This window comes from Phycodurus eques, chromosome 10 (genome assembly GCF_024500275.1).
Source record: "Phycodurus eques isolate BA_2022a chromosome 10, UOR_Pequ_1.1, whole genome shotgun sequence".
Classification (NCBI taxonomy): Eukaryota; Metazoa; Chordata; class Actinopteri; order Syngnathiformes; family Syngnathidae; genus Phycodurus; species Phycodurus eques.
The window spans coordinates 12511675-12537448 of NC_084534.1; the positions used below are offsets into that span (position 1 = coordinate 12511675).

Here is a 25774-nt window from a genome sequence, read left to right on the forward strand (position 1 = left end):
ACTTCTTGCAATTTTCAGCATCAGTTGCCATGGTAACAGGAATTTTGTAATAGTATCACGTGATTTCACCAGTAATGTTATTTCTCAGGACAACTGGATGGATTTACATGAAACTTGGTATGCACCTACTTATAAAGCTATTGTGTACAATTATAAAACTTGGTGCTACTTAGTTAATTACACTTGCTGCTATAGATGCTTGCATTTGGAGATACCAACAGTGAATAGTCTTTCAAAACCTTAACTAACCCTATCCTGGGGATTGTGTAAACCTGAAGATTTGGCAACAATCATCCATTCATCCATCCATTTTCTGAGCCGCTTCTCCTCACTAGGGTCACGGGTGTGCTGGAGCCTGTCCCAGCTGTCATTGGGCAGGAGGCGGGGCACACCCTGAACTGGTTGCCAGCCAATCGCAGGGCACATACAAACAAACAACCATTCGCACTCACATTCACACCTACGGGCAATTTAGAGTTGTCAATTTTTTGGGATGTGGGAGGAAACCGGAGTGCCCGGAGAAAACCCACGCAGGCACGGGGAGAACATGCAAACTCCACACAGGCGGGGCCGGGGATTGTACCCCAGTCCTCAGAACTGTGAGGCAGACGCGCTAACCGGTCGACCACCGTTGGCAACAGTCAAGTCATGACACAAGTTTATGACACACCAAGATTACCATATGACTGTAAGGGAGAGTTTGCAGTTTTCGAGCTGCTAGCAAGATTTGAATGTAGCCTCAATCCACTCCTCCCTCCCCCTAGCGTTTCTGACCAATGCTGCGCCCCTCACAAACGTGAACGTGTACGAGACGTGCACCGTACGAACGTGAACAGTATAAATGTCGATCTTAGCCAATGCTAGTGGCTTGACATTGTATGTTTTGGAATGTACAACATTTTCAAAAGACTATTTTAACAATATTCTACTATTAAGTCGTACAGACAGTTTTAACATGTATGCATGTATGAGTGTTGTTGCTTTTTAAACTGCAAACTCTCCCTTTAATGCTTATCATTTTTGGGGAACCTGGCATGAGAGAAAAAGAACACTGGCCTGCTCCACAGAAACGAGTACCAAGCAGGGTGGAACGGGTGGAGGAAGGTGTCTGGTGTGTTATGTGACAGAAGAGTCTCTGCTACGATGAAGGGCAAAGTTTATAAAACAGTGGTGAGGGCAGCCATGATGTACGGATTAGAGACTGTGGCACTGAAGAGACAACAGGAAGCAGAGCTGGAGGTGGCAGAAATGAAGATGTTGAGGTTCCCTCTCAGAGTGACCAGGTTGGATAAAATTAGAAATGAGCTCATCAGAGGGACAGCCAAGGTTCGATGTTTTGGAGACAAAGTTAGAGAGAGCAGACTTCGATGGTTTGGACACGTCCAGAGGGAAGTGAGGGAAGACATGAGGGCAGTTGGTGTTCGAGAGGAGGATGCAGGAGATAGGCTTACATGGAAAAGGATGACGCGCTGTGGCGACCCCTAAAGGGACAACCCGAAAGGAAAAGAAGACCCTTTCACACAAGGCCAGGTAACTTTGAATAGCTTTTTTTCCCTTAATTAATGAAATCACCATATAAAAATAGCATTTTAAGTTCACTTAGGTTATAATTGTCTGATATTTACATTTGTTTGATTATCTTAAACACAGTGGGGAAACTATGCAAAAATGTAAGAATTTGAGAAGGGGGACAATACTTTTTCACAGCACTGGACCCTTGATTCTTTAAAGTTGTGATTCACTGAATGTACTCTTTTTCAAAACACTGGTCAGAGTACAAGATTGATTTTATAGCTCTACCCTCAGGTGACCCATTATATACCAAGTAAGCACAAACGTGCAATACTGATGTGCGCTGAAGAGAAATGACAACTATTTAGTCACATTTAAAGCAAACGTTTACCATGAGCCCACTTGTTTTTGCCTTATGCATCCCTCGCACTGTGGTGCCGTTGACAACCTCACATCGTTTGAACACTGCCTGTATTACAATTGGTCACAATCGTCATGCAGACAGTTCTCATCTCCTTCCCTCTGAATTTGCTGCAGTCAAAGAGGCAAATCATCAACCTACAGGAGAGTGTACAAAGTGTGGTGCTGAAGGAAAGAGGGATGTACGAGAGAAGCAGGCCATATAAGAGATAAGTGGAGGGGAAGCAGGGGCGATGGCAGCGAGGAAAGTATACATCGATCCAGTGAATGCGGGAAGGCAGGACCTCTTTGTGATTTCTGGGTCACGTAGCCCAAGTGTACCCTTCCGCAGCTAGAAAGGGAGGACTAGTATTAACCGCCGGCACAGCGACATGGACCAGACACAAGACATCAACACAAACATGTCTGTTTTTGAAATCTAAAAAGTGGGCCAAATATAACACATTCATGAGACACTTGAATTGCAGGCTAAATATAAATCTGTCTCATCCCTGCTGGCTCCTCATCCTGGGAGGCATCAATGGGAAAAGGTGATTTACTTTTCTTGGTGGAGTCATATTTTCATACATTAGTACAATTAAAGACATACTTGACATTTACATGCACTACAAAAACTGCATACAGTATGTAAATTGATGCGTGTGGACTTAAAACTATATACGAGGGACACTCATCTACTTTGAAAAGACCTGCAAACCTATCAGGAACAGACAATGAATGAGGTTAGGCAACACACTCACAATTTAGGGTTTCTTCACTTCCTGACCACACTCACCATTGCTCTGGACAGTTGACCCCAAGTATCTAAAGTCCTCCACCCTTGCTATCTCTTCTCCCCGTAGCCTCACTCTTCCCCCACCACCCCTCTCATTCATGCACATATATTCTGTTTTACTTCGGCTAATCTTCATTCACTACAGCCATTTGCATCCTTTTTGCACAGTCTACCATCATCTGTCCCTCCAAGTTCCTTTCCTGGATGCCATTCTTACCCATCACTTCTTCATCACCCCTATTTCCTTCACCAACATGGCCATTACAATCTGCACCAATCACGACTCTCTCTCTGTCTGGGATGCTCAGAACTACTTAGTCTAGCTCCTTCCAGAATTTCTCTTTCACCTTTGGGTCACATCCTACCTGTGGGGCATAGCCACTAATCACATTATACATAACACCCTCAATTTCAAGTTTCAGCCTCATCACTCGATCTGATACTCTTTTCACCTCCAAGACATTCTTAGCCAACTCTTCTTTTAAAATAACCCCGACTCCATTGCTCTTCCCCATAAACCTAATAACTGGTTGGGTCATCCTCAGCAGCAGCAACTGAAATCAATTGTTTTCTATAACTGGCAATGAGTCTTTCACATCTTTGTGGAGATATTTTGGCCCACCCTTCCTTACAAAATTTTGAATTCAGAAAAGTTTGGGTTTTCAAGCATGAACAGCCTTTCTAAGGTCATGCCACTGCATTTCAATTGGATTCAAGTCCGGACTTTGACTAGGACACTCCAAAACCTTAATTTTGTTTTTTTAATCCATTCAGAAGTTGACTTCCTGGTGTGTTTTGGATCATTAACCTGCTGCAGAACTCAAGTGCGCTTCAACTTAAGGTATAAAACTGATGGGTGAATATTCTCCTTCAGGATTTTCTGTTAAAGAGCAGAATTCCTGGTTCCATCAATCACAGCAAGTTGTCCAGGTCCTGAAGAAGCAAGAAGCCCAAGACCATCAAATACCACCACCATCTTTGACTGTTGGTCGGATGTTCTTTTTCTGACAGAAAACTGAAAAGTAATTGACATCTGACAGATGTCAATTACTTTATTTCTCGACTGTTCTGAAATTTATTTATTTTTTTGTCTGTGTTTTGCTTAATAAATCACCATTTAAAAACATAATTTTAAGGTCACTTGGGTTATATTTGTCTGATAGTTACATTTGTTTGATGATCTTAAACATTAAAGTGGGGAAACTGCAACAATATAAGAATTTTTCTTTTCACGGCACTGTATTTGACATGAACCCCGGTACTAGCAGTCATAAATGTTCAGCTGGTGTAAGATTACACCTATTAGTTATGTGGCTCTCCACTTAATGTGGTATATAATTCTGTCCTTTTTATTACTCCATGTTGTCCTATAACTATAAAGAGCGGTTTAGCGGGCTCATTATATCAACATTGTGCCTGTCACTCCTTATTCTACATGTTCTTTTTCATTTACTGTTGATGTGACTGCAAAGAGAGCTGGGCAAAAAGACAAGAGATATCTGAATTTACCTGCTAATGGAAGCAGTTATGCAGTATGGGTGCAAGAAGATTACAAGAGTGTGCCCAAACCATCAAACTATCAAAACATTATAAAACATAAAATCCGTAAGACAGGGTTGTCAAACCTGTTTTTGTCACAGGCCACATTGTAGTTATGACTTCCATTGAAGGGCCGTTATGACTGTGAACCCATATAAACGAATTATCACCATATAATTACATATAGAAGCCTATAAAACTTTTTGTTTTTAACAATTAATCAGACCTTAACACCTTTTGTGTTGATGTAATCTGTATTTATTTAAACCAGTTTTTGTGTTTCCATCACAGTAGACTTAAACAATTCTTATATCTCAAGTTGTTTCAATTACAGCAAGAGTTCTTGTGGGAGAATCAATTCTGCTGCAGTGCACTAGTTGAACTACTTGACAGTTTACTGGGTATTTGATAAAATTACCTGTGTACAAGCGACAAACAAATGCACACAGTACAGTGTATACAAATATTTCATTCATTAAGGTGCATGGAAGCTTCCAAAAAGCACACAAACAAATCGCACTGTGAGCATCTTACTTATTCAAAAACCGACAAGTGTGATTGATACTGCCGATAGTCAGAAACACAATGCATATTATTCAAGAGTGGTAAGTTGCCAAGCTGTTCATTGTATTGCGTGCCTGAAACTGGCATGAGTACAGATCTGGTCTAATAACCTGATGAATTATTTAGAGCCCACTCTCACCACAACTGTGCATTGAATGTAATGGCCTGTCAAGGCTCAATGGAACCACAGGGTGGATTTCACTCATTAGTCATTGATGTTGGAAGGTGAATGAGCATGCCTGCTGAGAGTGGATGACTAGCACGTGATTATATTTATTATGTAGGGAGATTAACTATTTCAGTATAGGAGGACAGTGTATAAGATGCATGTCTTGTTTGAAGCATTGTATCCCTGTGGTGTTGTGAAACAACACATTTTGCATTTATTGGCCAATATTTTAATGTTTCGAAGGGTAAATTAAACAGCTTCTTGTCCTGCAAAGCTGCCAGTTTTGTTGACGTCTCTGAACTAGGGACGGGCAGAGTGTTCCATTCATTGATTGTAAAGAATTCTGTCAATTGTGTGAACATTTCTGGTCCATGGAGTCTTAAAGTAACTGAGGCAAAATGGACGGCACTAATCGGCTGCAACCAGCAGAGGAGCTGTTGGTTAGATCTTAAAAGGTTTGGGATCTAAAAAAACATCTACCGGATGTCACTGTGGAGAGTTAGTTGACCTAAAGTCTCCTCCAAAAGTATGGGAATGGCAAGGTCAATTCCTTTGTTTTTGTTGTATACTGAAGACATTTGGGTTTCAGATCAAAATATCACTATGAGACAAAAGTTCCGAGTTCCAGCTTTTATTTCGTAGTATTTACATCTAGATGTGTGAAACAACTCAGCACCTTTTGTTTGAAGATACCCACTTTTCAAGTGACCAAAAGTATTGGAACATATGACGGATTGGTTTTGCTCATGTGTTGCCTTTTAGATTGGTTGCTTACACATAGTGCGTGTTTTTGGCTTTGGGTTTCACCTGTGAAAACTGCATTTGCTGTTAAGCAAACATGAAGACCAGAGAGATGTCTATGGGAGAAAAGCAAACCATTTTGAAGCTGAGAGAAGAGGGAAATCGATCAGAGCTATTGCCCAAACATTGGGCATAGCCAATACAACAATTTGGAATTTCCTGAAAAAGAAAGAAACTACTGGTTTACTGAGCAACAGACATCGAACAGGTCGGCCAAGGGTATCAACAGCAGTTGATGACAGAAACATTGTGAGATCTGTGAAGAAACACCCAAAGACAATAGTCACATGACTGCCAACCTCCACAGGGCAGGGGTGAAGGTATCAGAATCCACTGTTTGAAGAAGACTTCGAGAGAAGAAATATACAGGCCATACCACAAGATGCAAACCACTCATCAGCAAAAAGAATTGGAAGGCCTTATTGTAAGTACATAGATGAGCCACAGAGGTTTTGGAACAAAGTTTCATGGACTGATGAGACCAAGATTAACCTCTACCAAAGTGATGGAGGGCCGAAGTATGGAGAAAGAAAGGATCTGCTTATGATCCAAAACACACAAGCTCATCTGTGAAGCCTGTTGGAGGTAATGTCATGGCTTGGGCTTTCATGGCTGCTTCTGGAACGGGCTCACTAGTCTTTATTGATGTAGTAACTCGTGATGGTAGCAGCAGAATGAATACTGAAGTCAGCAAAACAATTTTGTCTGGCATTTTTTTCAGAAAAATCCATCCAAAATAATTGGGAGAAGCTTCATCATGCAACAAGACAGTGACCCAAAACACACTACCAACACAACAAAGGACCTCATCAGGGGGAAAAAGTGGAAGGTCTTAGACTGGCCAAGTCAATCACCCAACCTAAACCCAATAGAGCATGCATTTTACCTCCTCAAGAGGAGACAGAAGGGAGAAACCCCCAGAAACAAACAAGAACTGAAAGAGGCTGCAGTAAAGGCCTGGAAAAGCATTTCAAATGAAGAATGCAACAGTCTGATGAAGTCAATTAGTCGCAGGCTTGATGCAGTTATTGCAATTAAGAGTTATGCCACCAAATATTAAATGTTCTTCACTTTAAGTTAATTTAATGATGTCTTTTCCAATACTTTTGCGCACTTGAAAAGTGGGTGGCTTCAAACAAACGGTGCTCTGTCCTGAGTTGTTAAACATATCTCGATGTAAATACCATGAAATAAAAGCTGGAATTCTGAACTTTTGTCTCATATTCATCTTTTGATCTAAAACACAAATGTCATCAGTATACAACAAAAACAAAGGAATTGACCTTGCCATTCCAATACCTTTGAAGGGGACTGTATATCCTTGAAGACCTGAAGTATGAGAACATCCCCATGAAAATGTTTTTGAAAATACAGATAATTTGATTCTTTTTTTTTTTTTTTTTGACACAGCCAATTATGATAATTTAATCAAATGCTTATTCCTCGTACCCCGCCTCTCTCCCGAAGATAGCTGGGATAGGCTCCAACACGCCCGCGACCCTAATGATGATAAGCGTTACAGAAAATGGATGGATGGATGGCTTATATCCTCGTTTCAACCACAGGCCGACGAGTGCGTTATTTATCAGCACAACTGTTGCTAGTGTAAATAGTGCATTGCCAGTGTCCTTGCTGAAGTAGTGGCTCCATTGCCAATCCTTACATGGTCTTGGATAAACCTTGCTATAACACTGTTATCTAGTCGTAGGTTTGTTTATCAAGTCTTATGTGACGTGTATCCCACTGTGAAAAGATGACCTTAAAATCTCTGCAACGTGGCCAATTGTGTTACTACCTCAGTTGACCTTTGTTCTTAAAACTGGTGAGTGAAGGTTGGCTGGGAGAAAAACACAAGTTTAGAGAAGTGTGTAAAATAAGAGGAGTACACCACCCTGCCAGAATGAACTGATTTTGTTACTTTCAACATATTAAGCCATCGTGTCTGCATTTTGCCCTTCCTGTCTAATTAGAAAGTCAGATTTGTGTTTCCTCTCCATTAACTGACCTGAGGTCATGTTTTCAGAAGGCCAAACAGGCTTTTTCCATCAACAATCTGTCAATAGTTTATTGTCATTCTAGTTCTGTTGGGTGTTTTTGCTCATTCCCCTGACAAATATTTGCTTGTAGCTGATGCAATGTCAAGTTGTGTACAGCCTTTCTCACTCACTGCACTACCAATATTGTTGATATGTTTAAGCTTGTGATGCTGTGATCTACAACAGCAACTTGCTGCACAGGTTTGAGCCACGTGATGCCTGGAGCAGCAAGGCAATCTATGTATGCAAGCGTTGAGTCCGTATTTTTAAGCTTTGATCGAAATGTTGTAGGCATGGGTGTGGCACAAGATGAAACTTCAAAATGTGTTCTGTTGATATTCACAAGTTGAAAGAACATTACTCGATAATGGACCGATCGGTCCAAACATTTTGAATTATTCATGTTGGCGCTTACCCCTCCTGTGGTTGATTTGTGACTTTGTTGAGGTTTGTATCTGGTTTTGTTACACTCCTTTCCCTTTACTCGCCATTTCCTCCCGCCATCTGGCCCACTTTCACTCCGCAGTGGAAGCAAAGAAAATAGTAAGAAAGAAGCTTTGTGGAAAGGACACTGCGTATTTGTTTATCAGGACGCTGGACTTGTGGTGACATGCCTTTTTGTCCCCTTCACGAGGCCATTTACTGAAATAGATGCCTGCCCAAGCGCTGAGGGCAAAAAAATATAGCACACATTCTTGGAGTCGGACGAGAATATTTTCCACTTGTTGTGAATTGCTTTGAATCCTTTCCAGTAGACATAAACACTGAGTTCAGCTCACAAAAGACAAACTAAAAACTTAAGGTCTCTCCTTCTGGAAGGGACATCATCTGGCTCGCAGGAAGAAATGTGACAGGAATTTGTGTCTGTCTTTAGTATGAAAACATACACCAGATGAAACCCAATTACATGTGTGTCACAAACATAAGAAACTCAATGTTTTGGCCCATTAACACTATCATCAGTATGAGCAATTTTCTGTTTATAGTGTGCAAAAGGGTATTTAGAGATATACAAGAATGTTGCATTTATATTTGTGAGAATTTTGACCCTCACAAAATTACACATTTATTCTCGTAACGTTGGCTATCTTTTCAAGATTTTACCTCCCCGTTAGCACATCCTTTTGTAGCATAAATAGGAATATCCAACAACCGGTTACAACTTTCTTTTCTTCCCCCCCCACATTTCACATTCTCCATCTGCTCTCTCCCTCTGTGTTCAGTAATGGAGCCCACTGTCGTGAGTACATCCACCCTGGCCCCTGATGAGTTCGACAGGAATGTGCCTCGAATCTGCGGCGTGTGTGGTGACAAAGCCACCGGCTTTCACTTCAACGCCATGACCTGCGAGGGCTGCAAGGGTTTTTTCAGGTAGACAAATGCATGCACCAATGGCTGGTGACGTTGCAAACATGCCAATGAGCTGATGTAAGCAGATGCACGTGGTCCACATAGTTATGTACACGCGCTTCGTGGGTGCTTTGTACAACAGCTTCTACCATTCTGCTGAAAAACCCAAATTGCTTCACATACGCATTAGTATGCATGCACAGGTCCTTCCTATGTAACGCAACCCCCTACTCGTACACACTCGCGCACACACACACACACACACACACACACCAGTTACATAAGAACATTCAAAACAGCATTCGTGCACACCCTGTGTACACACTAATACCCAGCAGCAGGTAGATCTTATTGCTGTTGGTGTTCCTGGACTTCCAAGTACAGTAAATACTATATTTCCCATTTTTATTATGGATATACAGTATTTTCAACCATGTGTTTGTTTGTGTGTGCTGGAAAGATGGCCTAGATGGATGTTTTAGGCAGTCTCCTTCCTCTTCTCTCAACTGGCCTCCACTTGAACTTAGACTACGTGTGTGTCATGTGTTTCTAGTACAACATCTGTGTCCTGATTCATACATGCACCCACTAACACAAGTCCTCTGACACTATATGGCACTTTGCACCCTCTGGCAAGACTTGACAGGCATTTGTAGATATCTTGGCATCCATCTATCCATTTGTTCCATTTAGAATTGAAAAGTCAAACTGATTATTATTGTCAAATGTTCTCCTTGCCTGTTAAATTCTTCAGTTTACAAGTTTGGACAAGTACATTTTGTATTTTATGTTTCTTAATATAACAATTACATTAATTCCTGGCTCACATAAAAACATATGCCATCCAACAGCTGTTTGTTGCATAAGCTGTAATAAAAGACTGAAACGTTTTCGCTCGATTTAGGCGCAGTATGAAGCGGAAGGCCTCCTTCACGTGTCCCTTTAACGGCAGTTGCACCATCACCAAGGACAACAGGCGCCACTGCCAGGCATGCCGGCTCAAACGCTGTGTGGACATTGGCATGATGAAAGAGTGTAAGTATGACTGCTGACCCAGATAGTTGCAGGCTATTGTGTTATCCTATACGCCATACTACTGTAAATGTTTACACTGGTTATTGTGCATGGGCGTTTTGCAGCATGGCCCCAGTTTAAATTAGGATGAAAAGCTTGTGCCATCTAATACTGTCAGTATCGCCCAACATTTAGTTATACAGTATGGATCAACTCTGTAGTCCTCAATAAAACCGAGACATCCATATAGCTTAGACAAAAGATACAGACAGATACACTCTAGAGCAGTGGTCCTCAATAGGTGCGCGCCCTTCCCAGGCCTATTATTAGATTACTTGGACCAACATTTGCAATTCAGCCAGCACAAAGTTTGGGCAATATTTAGTCTTTCTGGTCATTCCAGTATGAAATGAAAGCCCGTTGCATGCATTGTAACTGTAACAGGATTCATTCATTCAGGTCGGAATCAAATTATTCAAAGCAGGCTTTGCAAATGCATCAAGTGGGTGAGCATGTGTGTCATTTTTTATTTTGAAAAAGATAGCACTTTTAACAAACTTTAACATAAATAGTAGATAAATTAAGAGTTATTTAATTTGTCCTTCTAATTCAGTGTGGAAAATCAACCATACATATTGTTGGAATACTTCAGAATTCTGTTTAAAAAAAAAACAAAAAAAAACGATAACCTGGGGCCTCATGTACAAAAGGTGCGTACACAAATAAACGTGGCGTATGTTCTTTTTCACGGCAAAGTTCAGATGTATCAAGAGTGAAATGACCGTAGAAATGTGCGGTGCTTCACGGCCACTTCATGGCTGGCGTACGCACGTTTCTGCAGCTTTGGCGACACTTTGAGGTGATGCTGGGAAACTGTTATAATAAAGCTGCACATCATGACATGAACATGAACAATTAGCACTGATGAACAATTAATGCCCGACAACATTTGATTTCAAGAATGTAAAAGAAGCAATGACTCTGAGTTCACTTGTTAACCAGTTTATTAAATTAATCACTGTTATTTGTGAGGACGCCTATAAATTGATCAACGCGATCATTTATGCTGCCTATTGCCCTCACAATCTCCTCTTGTGACTCCAGCACAGCACGGGTGAGGACACGACCAGTTGGGCCAGCAGCAGTGGCCGGTTGTTGGAGTGTAATTGCGTCGGAGATGCCAGGAACAGGGGATGAATCCTCCGCATCTGTGACACCAGTGATGCCATCACTGAAAAAAAGAATCCTTTGAATTTAATTTGAACATGTACATTGGTTGCACATGATTAAAATCTGTTCAAGTGATTTTTTTTTTTTTTGGAGAAGAGGGGTAAATTATGTCATTTTAATCATGTGCAACCAATGTAAATGTTCAAATTAAGTAAATTCAAAGGACTCTTTTTTTCAGTGAGGGATGCTGGGGGAATCCTCCGCGTCTGTGACACTAGAGACACCGGGGACGGTGGATGAATCCCCTGAACATGTAGCACGTGGTTACGACTGCGTGTCCTCTCCTGTGTATTAAAATAATGAATTGAGTAATCAAACAGGGGTCAACATTTTTGATCTTCTCTTTGATATGCTGACGTGCTTCTATTTGAATTCAAAAGATTTATTACAAATACCATACATACAAGATTTACGCCCGAACCTTTCTCTCATAGGGCTGAGTGTAGGTTACTGTATGAACACATTTGTTGTGAGTTATAAAAATACATTGGTATTTATCTTGGGGGGTAATCAGAGTCAGCCACATGTGAGAGTAGTGTCACCCATGATTGCAGCGACTCTCTCCTCAAATGGGGTGAGGCCCTGCGCGCCGGTTCTTCCGCCTGTTTTGGCCACACTGGCAGTGGGCAGCTGTCTTCTGCTTCACATCCACCTTAATGTCTGACCACTTCTTTTTTATTTCAGTGTGCGCGCTGTTCTGACTCCACAGCATTGACAGCCGCGCACACACTGTCCCATTCGCTCCTCTTTCGCTTGTTGTTAACGCCGGAGGAAAGTGCCAAAAGAGGATTTTCTTGCGCACCTCCACTTCATTGAGCAACTTCACAGTCAGAAAAGTATTTTTCTTCATTACCTTGCTCATTTTCCTTTTTTTCTGATCATGCAGAGATCGCGATCTCAGGTGCAGGGTTTATTTAAATATGAGTAGCATATTTAAATGTGGCGTGGACAGGGAGGGGTTGGTTACTCCAGCATGTGCGCTCAATTCTACGTTGATTGGGATGTACGAAGGAAATGTGCTTGGATTCATGCGTACACACAAATTCATACAGCTGAAATATTTTTGTGCGTCCGACGTTTTCTGGATTTGAGCGTATGCCATGTTTCAGTAGGAAATCCACGCAAGTCTTTGTACATGAGGCCCCAGGTGATTAGAAAGTATTGTTTACTGTACTACTACTCTCCTCAATATCAACGTGTACTATAAGCTGTTTGGGATGAAGTGGCTTTTTCAAATATTACCTAATATTTGGACTAGGGTCAAGTATCACTGGGGTTTTGCCCCTAAAAGAGTGTTGACATGTTTGAACTGGTGAAGTCAGACTGTATTGTAAAGACCTCCAGCTGAAGTTCAAATACCTGCTTTTCAATATGATCTACTGAGGCCTCTTCTTTCCCTCTGTTTTATTTGTAGAGTGTTTAAATAGTGTGTAAATAGAATGTTGTTTCCTCGTATCTGCACGTAGTCCACATGCCACCTTTATCCAAAAACCTCTCCGTTGCAGCTACGTTCATTAGCGCCAAATTCCACCAGAGTAGTGGCAATTATAACTGATTTTGCATGTGAACGGGAACCTTAGGCCTGCACCTCTGTTGTGTTGTGTTTGAAAAAACAGCAGCATGTTATTGACAGCCTGCTCGCTGGCTCTGGCTCTCTCTGGCTCTCTGTGAACTAATTCAGTGGCTGGAACAACAAGGAGCCCACAGAACAAAGACAATGTTCTCAGTTGTTCAGTGCAGCGGGGGTATCCATGTAGACCGGTCCCCTCCCATTCTCTTCCTCCAGAGAACAACAATACCCACGCCCAACGCTATATTGACATAGCTGTCATCACAATGCAAAATAAATCATACAAATACATTATTACCTTCTTCCGATAGATTGGTTAACTGTTAACTGTCTGCCTGAGGTTAAAAAAAAAACAAAAAGCAACAACGTATAAATGACTGACTTTGTTTCTTCGTACTCTCCCCCGCCCGCTACAGTCATCCTGACAGATGAGGAAGTGCAGAGGAAGAAGGACCTCATTCAACGGCGAAAGGACGAGGAGGCCCAACGCGAAGCGGAGAGGGAGGCACGGCGACCTCGGCTCACCGACGAACAGAGTCAAGTCATCACCACACTGGTGGAGGCGCACCACAAAACATTCGACGACTCCTACTCGGACTTCTGCCGCTTCAGGGTTTGTGTCTCAAACTGCCATCAAACAATAACCGGGTAACTTTTTTGTGAGACCACCAACACCATGCAGCAAACTAAATATAAGGGGTCCTTGGTTTACGGTTCAGTTCTATTCCCACAGCAGCGGCGTAACCAGAATTTATACAAAAGTACAAAAATTCACCACCCTATGCTAACACAGTTGAAAAATCAGTATGCCTTGGCACCTTGTATGTCGTGACTGTTGTAAACTGTGGACCCCTTATATAGGGGAACCTTTTTACACGTCAAACAACTCAAAATTGGACTAAACATGCAGTTAAGTCATACAAAAAAGAAAAAAAATGTTTTTTGTGACACTTCATCACAAATGCCACCACAGTACCAGTCAAAGAGGAGTAAATTTCCATTAATCTGTACCAGCCCCCCCGTAAAGCACCAACAAAACAAAAGCATTGTAACTTGTTTTTAATAAGAAAAATACCACTCTACAGTAGGCGTTACACGATCAGGATTTTTTGGGCCGATCACGAGTTTAAAAAAAACGATAACTGATCACCGATCTGATCACAAGATGGAGCAATCTGTCTATTTAAATGACTTGTTCATTTACTGTATATACTTGTGTACTGTATACTGAGTATCTTCCAAAGTATTCTGTATTCTCGTCATGTATTCTATCAGTCAGCTCAAACCAACATTACATCATGACAGAAATAATGGGTGCTAACTTACTGTAATTAAATGACCTTATGGTAATTAAATTACTTCACACACACCAAAACTTTAGAGCATGATTCGACAGAACGGTGGAATGTTTACATACACCCGTTAGTGCTAGCACTAGCTTGCTAGGCTACATAATATTTTGTTGCCTTCTTGCGAACCGTTTCGTATTAAAAGTAGGTGGACATACCGTAAGCAATCCTTGAATTAAAGTCCTCTCTCGGGCATCGGCGACCATCAGCTCACGTTTTTCCCTTTTGTTCTAATAATACACATGGCGCGATCCATTGTTGTTGTCGTGGCCATGGTAGCGAGTGTATCTGGACGCGTTTGAGTTGACAAGATCAAGCCCAGTGATCGTAAAAGACTGGATGTGATGGTATCGGAATACAAGATTTTATTGCATTAGTCAATCGTGAAAGACCAAATTTGTCTTGTCGTCTGATCCACGCATTACGTGTTGACTGTCTCAGACATGCTGTCTGTCCCACTGTTTGTTTTTTAAAATAACTTTATTGGTGATCAGATATTTACAGTACTACGTCAAAGGACACGCGACAAAGCTAAAAATAAACTAGCTAGGAAACGCGGAGTAAATGTCTTTTGCGGATTGGCAAATTATGACATTAAAGCCGATCAGCCGACCAGCATAAAATGCTAATTATCGGCTGATACCGATCAAGCCGATCAGATCAGTGTAAAGTCTACTCTACAGTATTGTACTTAATAAAAACATAGAGTAATATCGTAATAGAATGTAAAGAATTAAAGAGCTTGTCCATCATGATTTCATGCCTTTGTTATGCAGCTCCTTCTGGTTTTCCCATTTTGGACAGCAGGGGGCAGTGGTCAATATAATGGACCCCAATATAATGTGTGTCGGCTAAAACGGACCGTCGGGACTGAACAATGTGTCCAAAAAAGTTTCCATTTGCCCACTTAAACTGCCGTTGACAAAGTCTGTTAGTTCCAGAATTGGTTGCTGTTGTTTACTGGCGCTATGGCTCAATGCAGGCAGACAATGAGAATGACGTATTTCCGGGTCACAGATATACATTATGACTAGATCCAATTCCATAAGACGTGCCTCCTGTGCGTTTGTGGTGGCTATGTTGAATTTGGCGCATTGACGTGGCAGCCATGGTGATGATGGTTATATCTATTTTCTATTGTGCATAGACCACTGCGCAGAGAGAGAGCGGCATGGTGGCGGTGTTAACTCAGAAGAATACAGAACCCCCCGCCCCTATTAGTCCGTTATATAGAGGTTCCACTGTATACATGAAAAAGGTGCTTAATAAGATGCAGTAATGTTAGTTAGTAGTAGTAGTAGTAGTAGTAGTAGTAGTAGTAGTAGTATAATCCTGTCTACATGTATTGCTGCACCGTTTGTGATCAAATATCCAATGCTGAAAGGGTTATAATAACCTCACATTGATGCTAGTTTCATTAGCCCGTCTTTGGCATTTTGCGTTGTTAGCATTAAGGTAACATATTTTCATCAGACGTTATGTGATGTTTGGTTAAATCAACTATGTGTAATTGTCTCTGTTGTTTGTTTAGTTTTCCAGTAAACTTCAACTGAGCGTGGCAATAAATAGATTGTTGACGAGGTGCCAGACTGCTGCATGTTGCGAAATTAGGTTAAAATTAGCTTAAATATTTTGCTCCAACTCAAAAAAAACCAAAAGAATTGGTCACGCAACGGCTCATATCTCGAAAAACTTGCGTCAAAGTCGAGGTACCACGGTATCTCTGTCACTTGTCATCAAAGTTAATTTTGTCCTACTAACGATGGTAACTTCTTTTTACGCTTGTATGACAGTCAAAAATGTTACTAAAATATAAAGGCCATGCTCTGCAATGGATGGTTTGTATTTCCATTATGAGAACAAATTGATTGTGCTGAGCAATTAATGGACACAAGGCACTCAAACCAGCAACTTTTGTGTTATGAGACGGCCAATCCATCACCTCGCCAAAGTCTTCCTAGTGTAATGCCTTGTCCACTGTAGCAAATTGGCAAAAACTATACTTGTTAATGCTGCAACACTCAAACAAGGCCGAAGTAATATTAACAACTGTACTTGTAGTTATCATGTCTAGTGTTAACAGAGTTGACAACATGAACGCTGCTTTAGTGTCATCCACAGACCTGTGATAGAAATACAGATCGGACTCTCATATTACAATGGTCTTGACGAGGAGTGTCACAGTATTCTTCTGGGGTTTCTCACAAAAAGTACTTAGTTCCCCTGTAAACAAATCAGTAATTCTCTACCATGTTCTTTCTCTTCACGTTTAGCCTCCGGTGCGCGAGGGGCCAGTTACACGGAGTGCCAGCAGAGCTGCTTCCCTCCACTCTCTGTCGGACGCCTCCTCCGATTCCTTCAGTCACTCTCCGGGTGAGAGGCTTGTGCTACCAAACGTCCCTCAAGATTAACATTGGCTGCTGGGTGAAATAATTCAAATAGACCTTCCAGCACAGTTGCCTTTTATAAATTTTATATTAAAAGGTTCCATAAATTCCCTCGCAAGAACCAACAAGAAAAATGTGAAACCTCGTTTATAATTACAGAATCTGTTTCGAAAAGAGTAATATTTATAATTGACTTAAGCCAGCTGTCTATCTTTTACTTCATTGGTTTATATAATTTGTTTGTACTGCTTTACTGAGAATGCAGAGGAAATTCTTCGAAGGCTTTGTACCCTGCAGACACGTGACGCCTGCTTGTAAACATGAGTTCATTAATGGATCTGTCACTAATGCAGTGCACACAGTGAGAGGCATGGTGACATGGCTTACGCGCAACGCCAGCAAACGACTGAAAATAACCCCAGTGATGTTGAAGGGCTTTGCAGGTTTTCAAGGCCGTCATCCACTTTCTCCTTCCAGTTACTCATGTTCTGCTGTCTATTCACTCACCTTGAAGTATTTGTATTAATAGAATATTTTTGTTATTGTCCCCCCCCCCTCTTGCTGCAGAATCAGTCGACACCAAAATTAACTTAAACAACTTGATGATGATGTACAAGGAGCAGGGCAGCAGCCCTGACTCCAGTGAAGAGGAAGCGTCCAGCTTCTCCATGCTGCCCCATTTGGCCGACCTGGTCTCCTACAGTATTCAGAAGGTCATCGGGTTTGCCAAGATGATCCCAGGCTTTAGGTACATGTTCATTGACCCTAGCTAGCTAGCTATCCTGGCTAATCATGGTGTAGAGTCGCGAATCTGGCCGTGTGGCACAATCTCGCGGTGCACTGCGATTTTGTATGCATTACTGGGCGTAATAATCTGCTGACTAGTGACACTAGCTAGCCTGTCTAATCACAGTGCAGAACTGTGAGGCAGACAGACAGAGTGGAGCTTTTCCTGTGTCTGTAGAGTATGAGGACACATGTTTTTTTAAAATTCTAGTTTCATCTTCATGAGTGGCTGTCACTGCATGTATGCCTACATGTTCTTGTTCTGAGACAGTTCAGACTGTAAACACCAAGGAGCACCACATAAAATGAGGGTGAAAACAAAATACATACAAGACTGATTCTCGAGAATACCACACGGAGCGAACCTGACTCTCCAGGACAGATAGCCCAGACAGCGACCACCCAAACAAACGGACAACTCGAGTCGATCACTCGGCTCGTGAATGCTAATGTGAATCTAGCTTGTGTGAATGCATGCACAAGCCCCGTGGAGCATTTCGGGTCTTGCCAGTCATCGGCGCACTAGTATCTTGTTTTCCTTTTCCATTTGCGGAGCAAACACAAACGCTTCAACTGCCATGGAAAATGATTCAATACCTGTATATTGTGTTGAACATTATTAGGTTCTAGAAAACGGTGGATGCCTCAAACGAGCATTGCAATGTGCTACTTTGCACCGGATCAAGTTGCTTTACGAACAAACTCTTTGCACAAACCGCCTTTAGGTCCTAATAATAATATGACAGCCATGTACTTATACCCTTGGTAAGCAAGCCGCTAGTATTAGCCTTAAAAAAGATTTTTTTCCCCCCCAAAGGCAACGCAAATACCATCATTTACATTGCTGTGTTCCACCTAGTCCATTGCAGGGCACATTGGTTACACTCAGAACGCACGTCGCACCCCCGGCTCTGCTCTCCACGGTTCAGGAACCCTGTGCTTTGCTGGGCAAGGCTATCGAAGGTCCATCGGGCTTCTAAGCAGTCCGCGGCGAGCGGGCAGTGTGGGCGCCACCTGTTGGTGTACTAAATGGAGGAAAAGAAACTACAGGATAGTCTAGTAGCAGAAAGTCAAAAAAAAATAATGTAAACGACAGAGGGTTTTATCGTAGTCTAGCATGTTATTTAGGCAGCTTAATGAAGCCTTAACCATGCGTTCGCCTCCTGGTGGTTGGCGACTACTGGTTGAGAAAATGCTTCATATGCAGCAGAGCCCACATTTTAAATGTAAAAATCACTGACGATCAGGTTAATTTTGTTGTAGCAGCCAAAATCGTGATCACGGTTAAAATTTTATTAATTGTGCAGCCCTACTACCTATTATACCTTGTGCAATACATTTGTTTTGAGTTGTCAGAGAGACTTGTGCCTCCAGCGCCAGTCCAAAGTAATCACTAGTGACGTTTAACCACATTTTACCAATCAAACGGAACCACATGACTGCACAGTAACCACACAGAAGCAAAGTTTTGAAAGTGACTAATTTACATGAAACATGGCGGAAACAACAACATTCGACTCACAGTCAGAAGAGGCACAACACCCCTGGCCTTAGCATTCAATCTGTGTTTACCTTCGAGACTACGAAAAAGAACAGCATAATGGGAAAAAAAGGTTGGAAAAAAAAAAATCCAGATCCAGGCACTTCAATAGGATAACAGCCTTTATTTTTTTTAGGACTCAGACATTTAAAAAAGTGGGCCTTCATCAGGGTGTTGGTAACAAAGAATAAACAACACGTTTATTCAAGACCATTCCTTGTGGCTTAATTTGTTATTTAAATTTGTTTTATTTATTATTGTTTAAGTTAATGTGGTATTGTTTGGCAATATCTGAATTTGCACATTCCCATTTTAGATTTTTGTCTATTTGACGGTTCATGCTGTGGTTAAAAAAATAAATAATCTGAAGTTAGTCTCCAGTTACTCAGCACTTGAATAGTTTTTTTTCACTGAATATATACTTACTCTTTCTCAAATAATTATTTGGAGAACAACTTTTTACTTTTACTTGAGTCATATTATTCTAAAAGTAAAAGTACTCTCACTTGAATAAATTTTTTGGCTACTCTACCCACCTCTGAATACAATTAAAGTGAAACCACTGAAGTCCAATGACCCCAAAAGTGGAATAATATTGAATTTAAGCACAATTTTCTGCCTCTAGAGTCAAACTGTCATTAGCAGAAGCAATGGCATCATGTGAGATGTCAGATAATATTCTGAGACTATATCAGGTAGCATCTAATCGATGCATGTTCCTTTTTTGTGTGTGATGCCACAGAGGCATACAAGAATAACATTGATGGCAAAACAGAAAATTGTAATGAGAACCATTAAACCAAAAATTGACATTACAACTTTTCTGGCATTTGAGAAGTACAAAACTATGGACAATGAAATTAATGAAATATCAGTTATATACACATATATTTTGCACATTTTCTTATTTAATGAAAACAAATCTATTTTTATGTTGAATATAAAAGTACTTAAACCATACATTCTGACAAAGCAATTACAACCTTGAGCTTGTGAACTTCATGAATGAATGTGGTTAATGTGGTAGGCGCAGAATGGCAGCCACGCTTCCATCAGACTGCCCCAGTGCAGCTGTGGCTCCACAAGTACCGATAGTTTACCACCACTAAGGTATGAATGTGGCGTGAATGAATAATGTGTGCAATTGTAAAGTGTCTTTGAGTGCCTTGAAAATTGCTGTATAAGAGGTATGTATTATTATTATTATTGTAGTTGCACACACACACATTTTGATGATTGAAAAATATATTTAATCACCATTTTGTCCCACCTTCCATACTTTGCGTGTTGGCTGGAAGAAATTTCTCAGGGTCGCCCCAAAGTCGGGGCTAAAACGAGCCGAGGCCTGTATTTCCTGAAAGTTGTCATTGCCATTGGCTGCAAGTGATGGATGTGGTTGGATTACCTTCGGAATGTTTGTTCACCCATGCGTTTCTCGCTTAAGCCTGGACCTTCACTCAAGAGTTGAAGAATCCTCCTAGAACCACATTCTATTTCCATTCCTTTACACATTCTATAACCTTGCTCGAGGCATGGTTTTGTTTACGATGCTTGGAGCATCACATGAACTACCCATGTTTATTCCCTCTTGCACAATACACACCTTATGATACGTAACTGATACCAAGTGAGTCATTATGCAAGTAAATGGGGTTGGTTCAATGCAAAACACTACGCATATGTACAGTACATTTACTTTGGTAATGTAGTGAGTTACAACTGGTGCAGCTATTGTATAACTGCCTCATTTTTGCTGTGCACACTTAAAAGTTAGACCCAATTAAAACAAAAAAAGTACCTTGTAAAAGTAATAACAAAATAAATTTATCTGTACCCTGCGACTGACTGGCGACCAGTCCGGGGTGTAGTCCGCCTTTCGCCCAAAGTCAGTTGGGATAGGCTTTCAGCACCCAGGGATGCTGAACCGTATTATTGGTATAGAAAATGGATAAATGCATCTGAGAAATCATCCTCCTCTTTGGTGCATTCTTATAAGTAGAGTACCGTAATTTCTCGTGTGTAATGCGCACCCCCAAAGTTGACCTCAAAATTCTGGAAAACCCTTCTACCTATGTATAATGCATTTTTACTATGCATGATTTTGTTTCTACCCATATGATCAAAACATTATTATCTGTATTTTGAAATTCACAGCCCTACTTTTATTTAGTAAATAAGAAAACACACAGTTGTGCTCATGTTTGATTACCTAGGCAGAATTTGTAAGATGGGTACAATTCTTTGAAGAAAACATATAGGGCTAAGCGAAACACATTTCATTTTATTTTAATGGGATTCAAATTAAACTGTTATGCATTTCAGAAAAGCATTATTAAACAAAACATAAACATAAAGAAATTAACAATGGTTGTTGTTCAGTCATCAGTCGTACTGGGAAAAAACAACAACAATATTTTACAAATTCTGCCAGGCTATGTAAAGTTATGAGAACAACTGTACATATATGCAGTCATACGTACCCCTGTTATATTGGAATGAATGTATAGGCTACACACTTTTCATAACCTGTAGGTGGCGGCATATTAGAATGAAAGTGTACACCTTTCTCATAACCTCTAGGAGGCGGTGGCATATTAGAATGAAAGTGTACATCTTTCTCATAACCTCTAGGGGGCGGTGACATTGGAATGAAAGTGTACAGCTTTTTCATAACCTCTAGATGGCGGCATACATTTATAAAATGTGAAAGTTTTCTCTCTCTTTCATTTCCCCCTATACCTATGTATAATGCGCACTATTGAGTTTTGACAATTTTTTGGGGGGGAGGGAAATGTGCATTAGCCACGAGAAATTACGGTATGTATTAAAAAGGAATAGTTCCCATATACTGTGTGTGTGTGTTTATTTATATATATATATATATATATATATATATATATATATATATATAATATGGCGGCACGGTGGACGACTGGTTAGCACATCTGCCTCACAGTTCTGAGGGCCGGGGTTCAAATCCCGGCCCCGCCTGCGTGGAGTTTGCGTGTTCTCCCCGTGCCTGCGTGGGTTTTTCTCCGGGCACTCCGGTTTCCTCCCACATCCCAAAAACATGCATGGTAGGTAGATTGAAGATTCTAAATTGCCTGTAGGTGTGAATGTGAGTGCGAATGGTTGTTTGTTTCCGTGTACCCTGCGATTGGCTGGCGACCAGTTCTGGGTGTACCCTGCCTCTCACCCGAAGATAGCTGGGATAGGCTCCACCATGCCAGCGACCCTGGTGAGAATAAGCAGCACAGAAAATGGATGGAGATATATATATTGAAACATAATCATTAATATTTTTAAACATTCTAACACAGTATCAACCACAAATAGCAGTGTGGTTGCAGAATAGAAAACAAACACACCCAATCCCTGACATGAAAACAATTTTAGAACAACCATTCTAAGGTCTACAATCCTTAAAAATATATTTTTTTAAAAATAAAATTAAAAAAAATAAAATGTTTTGTGCTGCTATTCTTTTCTGCTATGGTGTTTGATTTGTGGACTATTTTTGTTTTTCCAATGTTTAAGTTGTAGCACACGTGCTTCTTGTTTTTCTCTGATTATACTTTTTTTCACATTAGGGTGATGTAAATTTGTTAGCATGTTTGTTGTCATACTTAATACAAAAACTAAAGTAATTCCAAAAGCCAGATCTGAAGGATGGTGTCGAAGCTTCGATTTCAGGTAAATTTTTTGCGTTAGACATGTTGCATAATCGAGTTTCGCATTCACTGGAGGTTCTGTCTCAGCAGCTTGGTCTGTATGAATGTGGGAGGGGCAGTTTCGTGGATCTGCACTACACAATGAGTAGTCGAGCGCTGATCCTCACCATCAGAAGTTGAAGAAGAAAATCTAAACTCGCGTATTGTTCCATACATTGGTCTTGGTTGAGTATGCCACTGAATTGAAGGTTTGATACCAATACATGTATTGTTGCCCCCCTTATAGATATATACTGTAGATATACAGTGGGAACAGAAAATAATCAGACCCCTTTAAAATTTTCACTCTTTGTTATACTGCAGCCATTTGCTAAAATAGTGTGTTCATTTTTTTCCTCATTAATGTACATACAGCACCCCATATTGGTTTATATGAGGTGCTGAATTGTTGAAATTTTTGCAGATTTATTAAATTGGAAAAACTGAAATATAACACAGCCATAGGTATTCAGACCGTTTGCTCAGTATTTAGTGGAAGCAAATAAAAAGGAAGAGGAAGTGATAAGAAAAGAAGAGGAAGTGATAAGAAAAGAAATCTGAGGCTTTGCGGCCATTTTTCAACTAAAACTAAAATTATAATCATGGAACTTTCCAACAGCAATTGTAATTTAATTACACATTTTCTGCCAGTAATTTAATGGATTACAATTACATAAATTTTGTAATTAAATTACGTAATTTCATTACATGTAATTAGTTACTCCCCAACACAACGTATGTATCATTCAACTAAAGTGTGACATCGTTTGAGCAATTATTTGTAATTTAGCTAAGTTTATAGATATTTACATTTTGAATCAAGTTTTGTTTCACGTTTAACAGCTGCATTTTGGCGTATGCTAACATATTAGCATTCTATTTTGCAGAGAGCTGACTGCGGAGGATCAGATCGCCTTGCTGAAGTCAAGTGCCATTGAGGTGATCATGCTACGCTCAAATCAGAGCTTCAACCTAGAAGACATGTCCTGGAGCTGCGGTGCGCCTGACTTTAAATACCAGATCAGTGATGTCACCAAAGGTCAGTCTAAATGCTGCCACATGTACATACTACGCCACGCTGCCTTTATTGGTCTTTGCCTGTTGGCTCATTTTAGTACATATGGGGCTGTCCTGAGAGCTTCAAGGAAGTGGTGGTGGCATATACAGAACATCCATAGACGCAGAATGCTAATCAATGTTTCAGCACAAGTAATAAAGCCCCTGCAGCAATGTCAGCATTAGAGCACATCTTCCCTGTGTGGAGTTTGTATCTTCTACCCATGCCTGCCTGGGTTTTCTCCGGGTACTCCGGTTTCCTCTGACATCCAAAAAACATGCATGGTAGGTTGATTGAAGACTCTATATTGCCCGTAGGTGTGAATGTGAGTGCAGATGAGTGTTTGTTAATATATGCCCTGTGATTGGCTGGCGACCAGTTCAGGGTGAACCCCGCCTCCCGCAGTTAGCTGTGATAGGGTCCCACATACTCGTGACTGAGGATAAGCGGTGTAGAAGATGGATGGATGGGTGGATGCCACAGCGGACATTAGTTAATTGAAAACATGGCTTCGCTTGAGAAGAGTTGTATATATAAGACAGTGACCTTTCACTAGGTTGTGCATTTTCAGGTGTCTCTCTCAAATGCCTGCTGAATCAACTGGGCCTTTTTATTTTATGGAGCTTTGTGCGCTTTTGTGGTCTGAAAACCTCTCAGAGTCTACAATAAATTCTCTCACATTGCCGTGGAGGTGCCAAATGTGAAGCAAGTTTGAAGCAGTCTGCTCACTTTGCATCGCCATCTGATACGTGTGCTACTTTAACAGGATGTAACATGACCACATGGAAATGACCAATGGTCTTATCTTATTTGTAATTATTTTTTTTTATCATCTTACCGCTAGTGACTTAAATAGATTCATGCATAGATTCAAAAATGAAAACAAAAAGGCTCCACTGCAAGAGGTGGAGGCAGGGGGCACAGTAACTCATTTGGTAGGGGGACATTGCACACGAATTTCCCCCCACCCCCCACATGACGCCGACACTCCCCTGCTGGCACGGCTTCAATTTACCTTCATCTGGGATCAGCCGAGGAATGTCACTTCTGACCAGCTCGCTGCGCAAAACATCCCTCCTGTCTGGACTAGGAGAGGCTGTGTCTGCGATACTGTTGTTCTAGTTGGCCTGAACAACATTCATTTTAGCGCCAGATTTTGAGTAAATGTGACTCTTACTGAATTTTAGAATGTTAACTGTAAACTTGTCAAGACAATGCCAAAGTAATACAATTACGAGAATAAAAGAAATAAGTTGTCGTATTGCGAAACTTAGCAATATTGAACAATTATCAACATTAGTTTTAAGAGACTAAATTACAGACCTAACCATTTACTACTTTAGTACACGTTTCAAAGAATGAAATGTTCCACACCATCATCAGTTTCATCAGTGTACGGAAACGAGATTGTTTAAACATATGTCTGCTCCTGCCAACTACTCACAGATTCTCTATAACATTATGGGTTTTATATTTACATATTATCATATGTTTACATAATCATCCATCCATCTTCTGTACCGATTATCCTCACTAGGGGCGTGCTGGAGCCTATCCCAGCCATCTTCGGGCGAGAGGCGGGGTACACACTGAACAGGTCGCCAGCCAATCACAGGGCACATAAACAACTGTTCGGACTCACATTCACACCTACAGGCAATTTAGTGTCTTCAATTAACCTACTGTGCATGTTTTTGGGATGTGGGAGGAAACTGGAGTTTCCACAGTGCCACTCTTACATAATCCTAACATGTAATATTATTTTTATAGGTGACATATTGTGTGTGTGACTGCTTTTGTGTTTGTGATGTAGCTGGCCACACTCTGGAGCTGCTGGAGCCGCTGGTTAAGTTCCAGGTGGGCCTCAAGAAGCTCAGCCTGCACGAGGAGGAACATGTACTGCTGATGGCCATCTGCTTGCTTTCTCCAGGTACTGCTTGCTGCTCACTGTTTTACGGGCGGTGG

The 25774-nt window shown here is 41.0% G+C and overlaps 1 protein-coding gene across 4 annotated transcripts in view; it reads left to right on the top strand.

Annotated features, from left to right (window-relative positions):
* The window catches only part of LOC133408307 (vitamin D3 receptor B-like), a 49241-nt gene that overhangs the window by 11720 nt on the left and 11747 nt on the right, over positions 1 to 25774 (top strand). For all 4 annotated transcript variants that reach the window (XM_061687035.1, XM_061687032.1, XM_061687034.1 and 1 more), the window contains 7 exons: positions 9040 to 9187; positions 10071 to 10201; positions 13397 to 13593; positions 16603 to 16702; positions 17284 to 17464; positions 23640 to 23791; positions 25623 to 25739. In XM_061687035.1, the coding sequence (XP_061543019.1) occupies positions 9042 to 9187; positions 10071 to 10201; positions 13397 to 13593; positions 16603 to 16702; positions 17284 to 17464; positions 23640 to 23791; positions 25623 to 25739 (1024 nt within the window). In that variant the 5' untranslated portion in view covers positions 9040 to 9041. The remainder of the gene's footprint in view (positions 1 to 9039; positions 9188 to 10070; positions 10202 to 13396; positions 13594 to 16602; positions 16703 to 17283; positions 17465 to 23639; positions 23792 to 25622; positions 25740 to 25774) is intronic.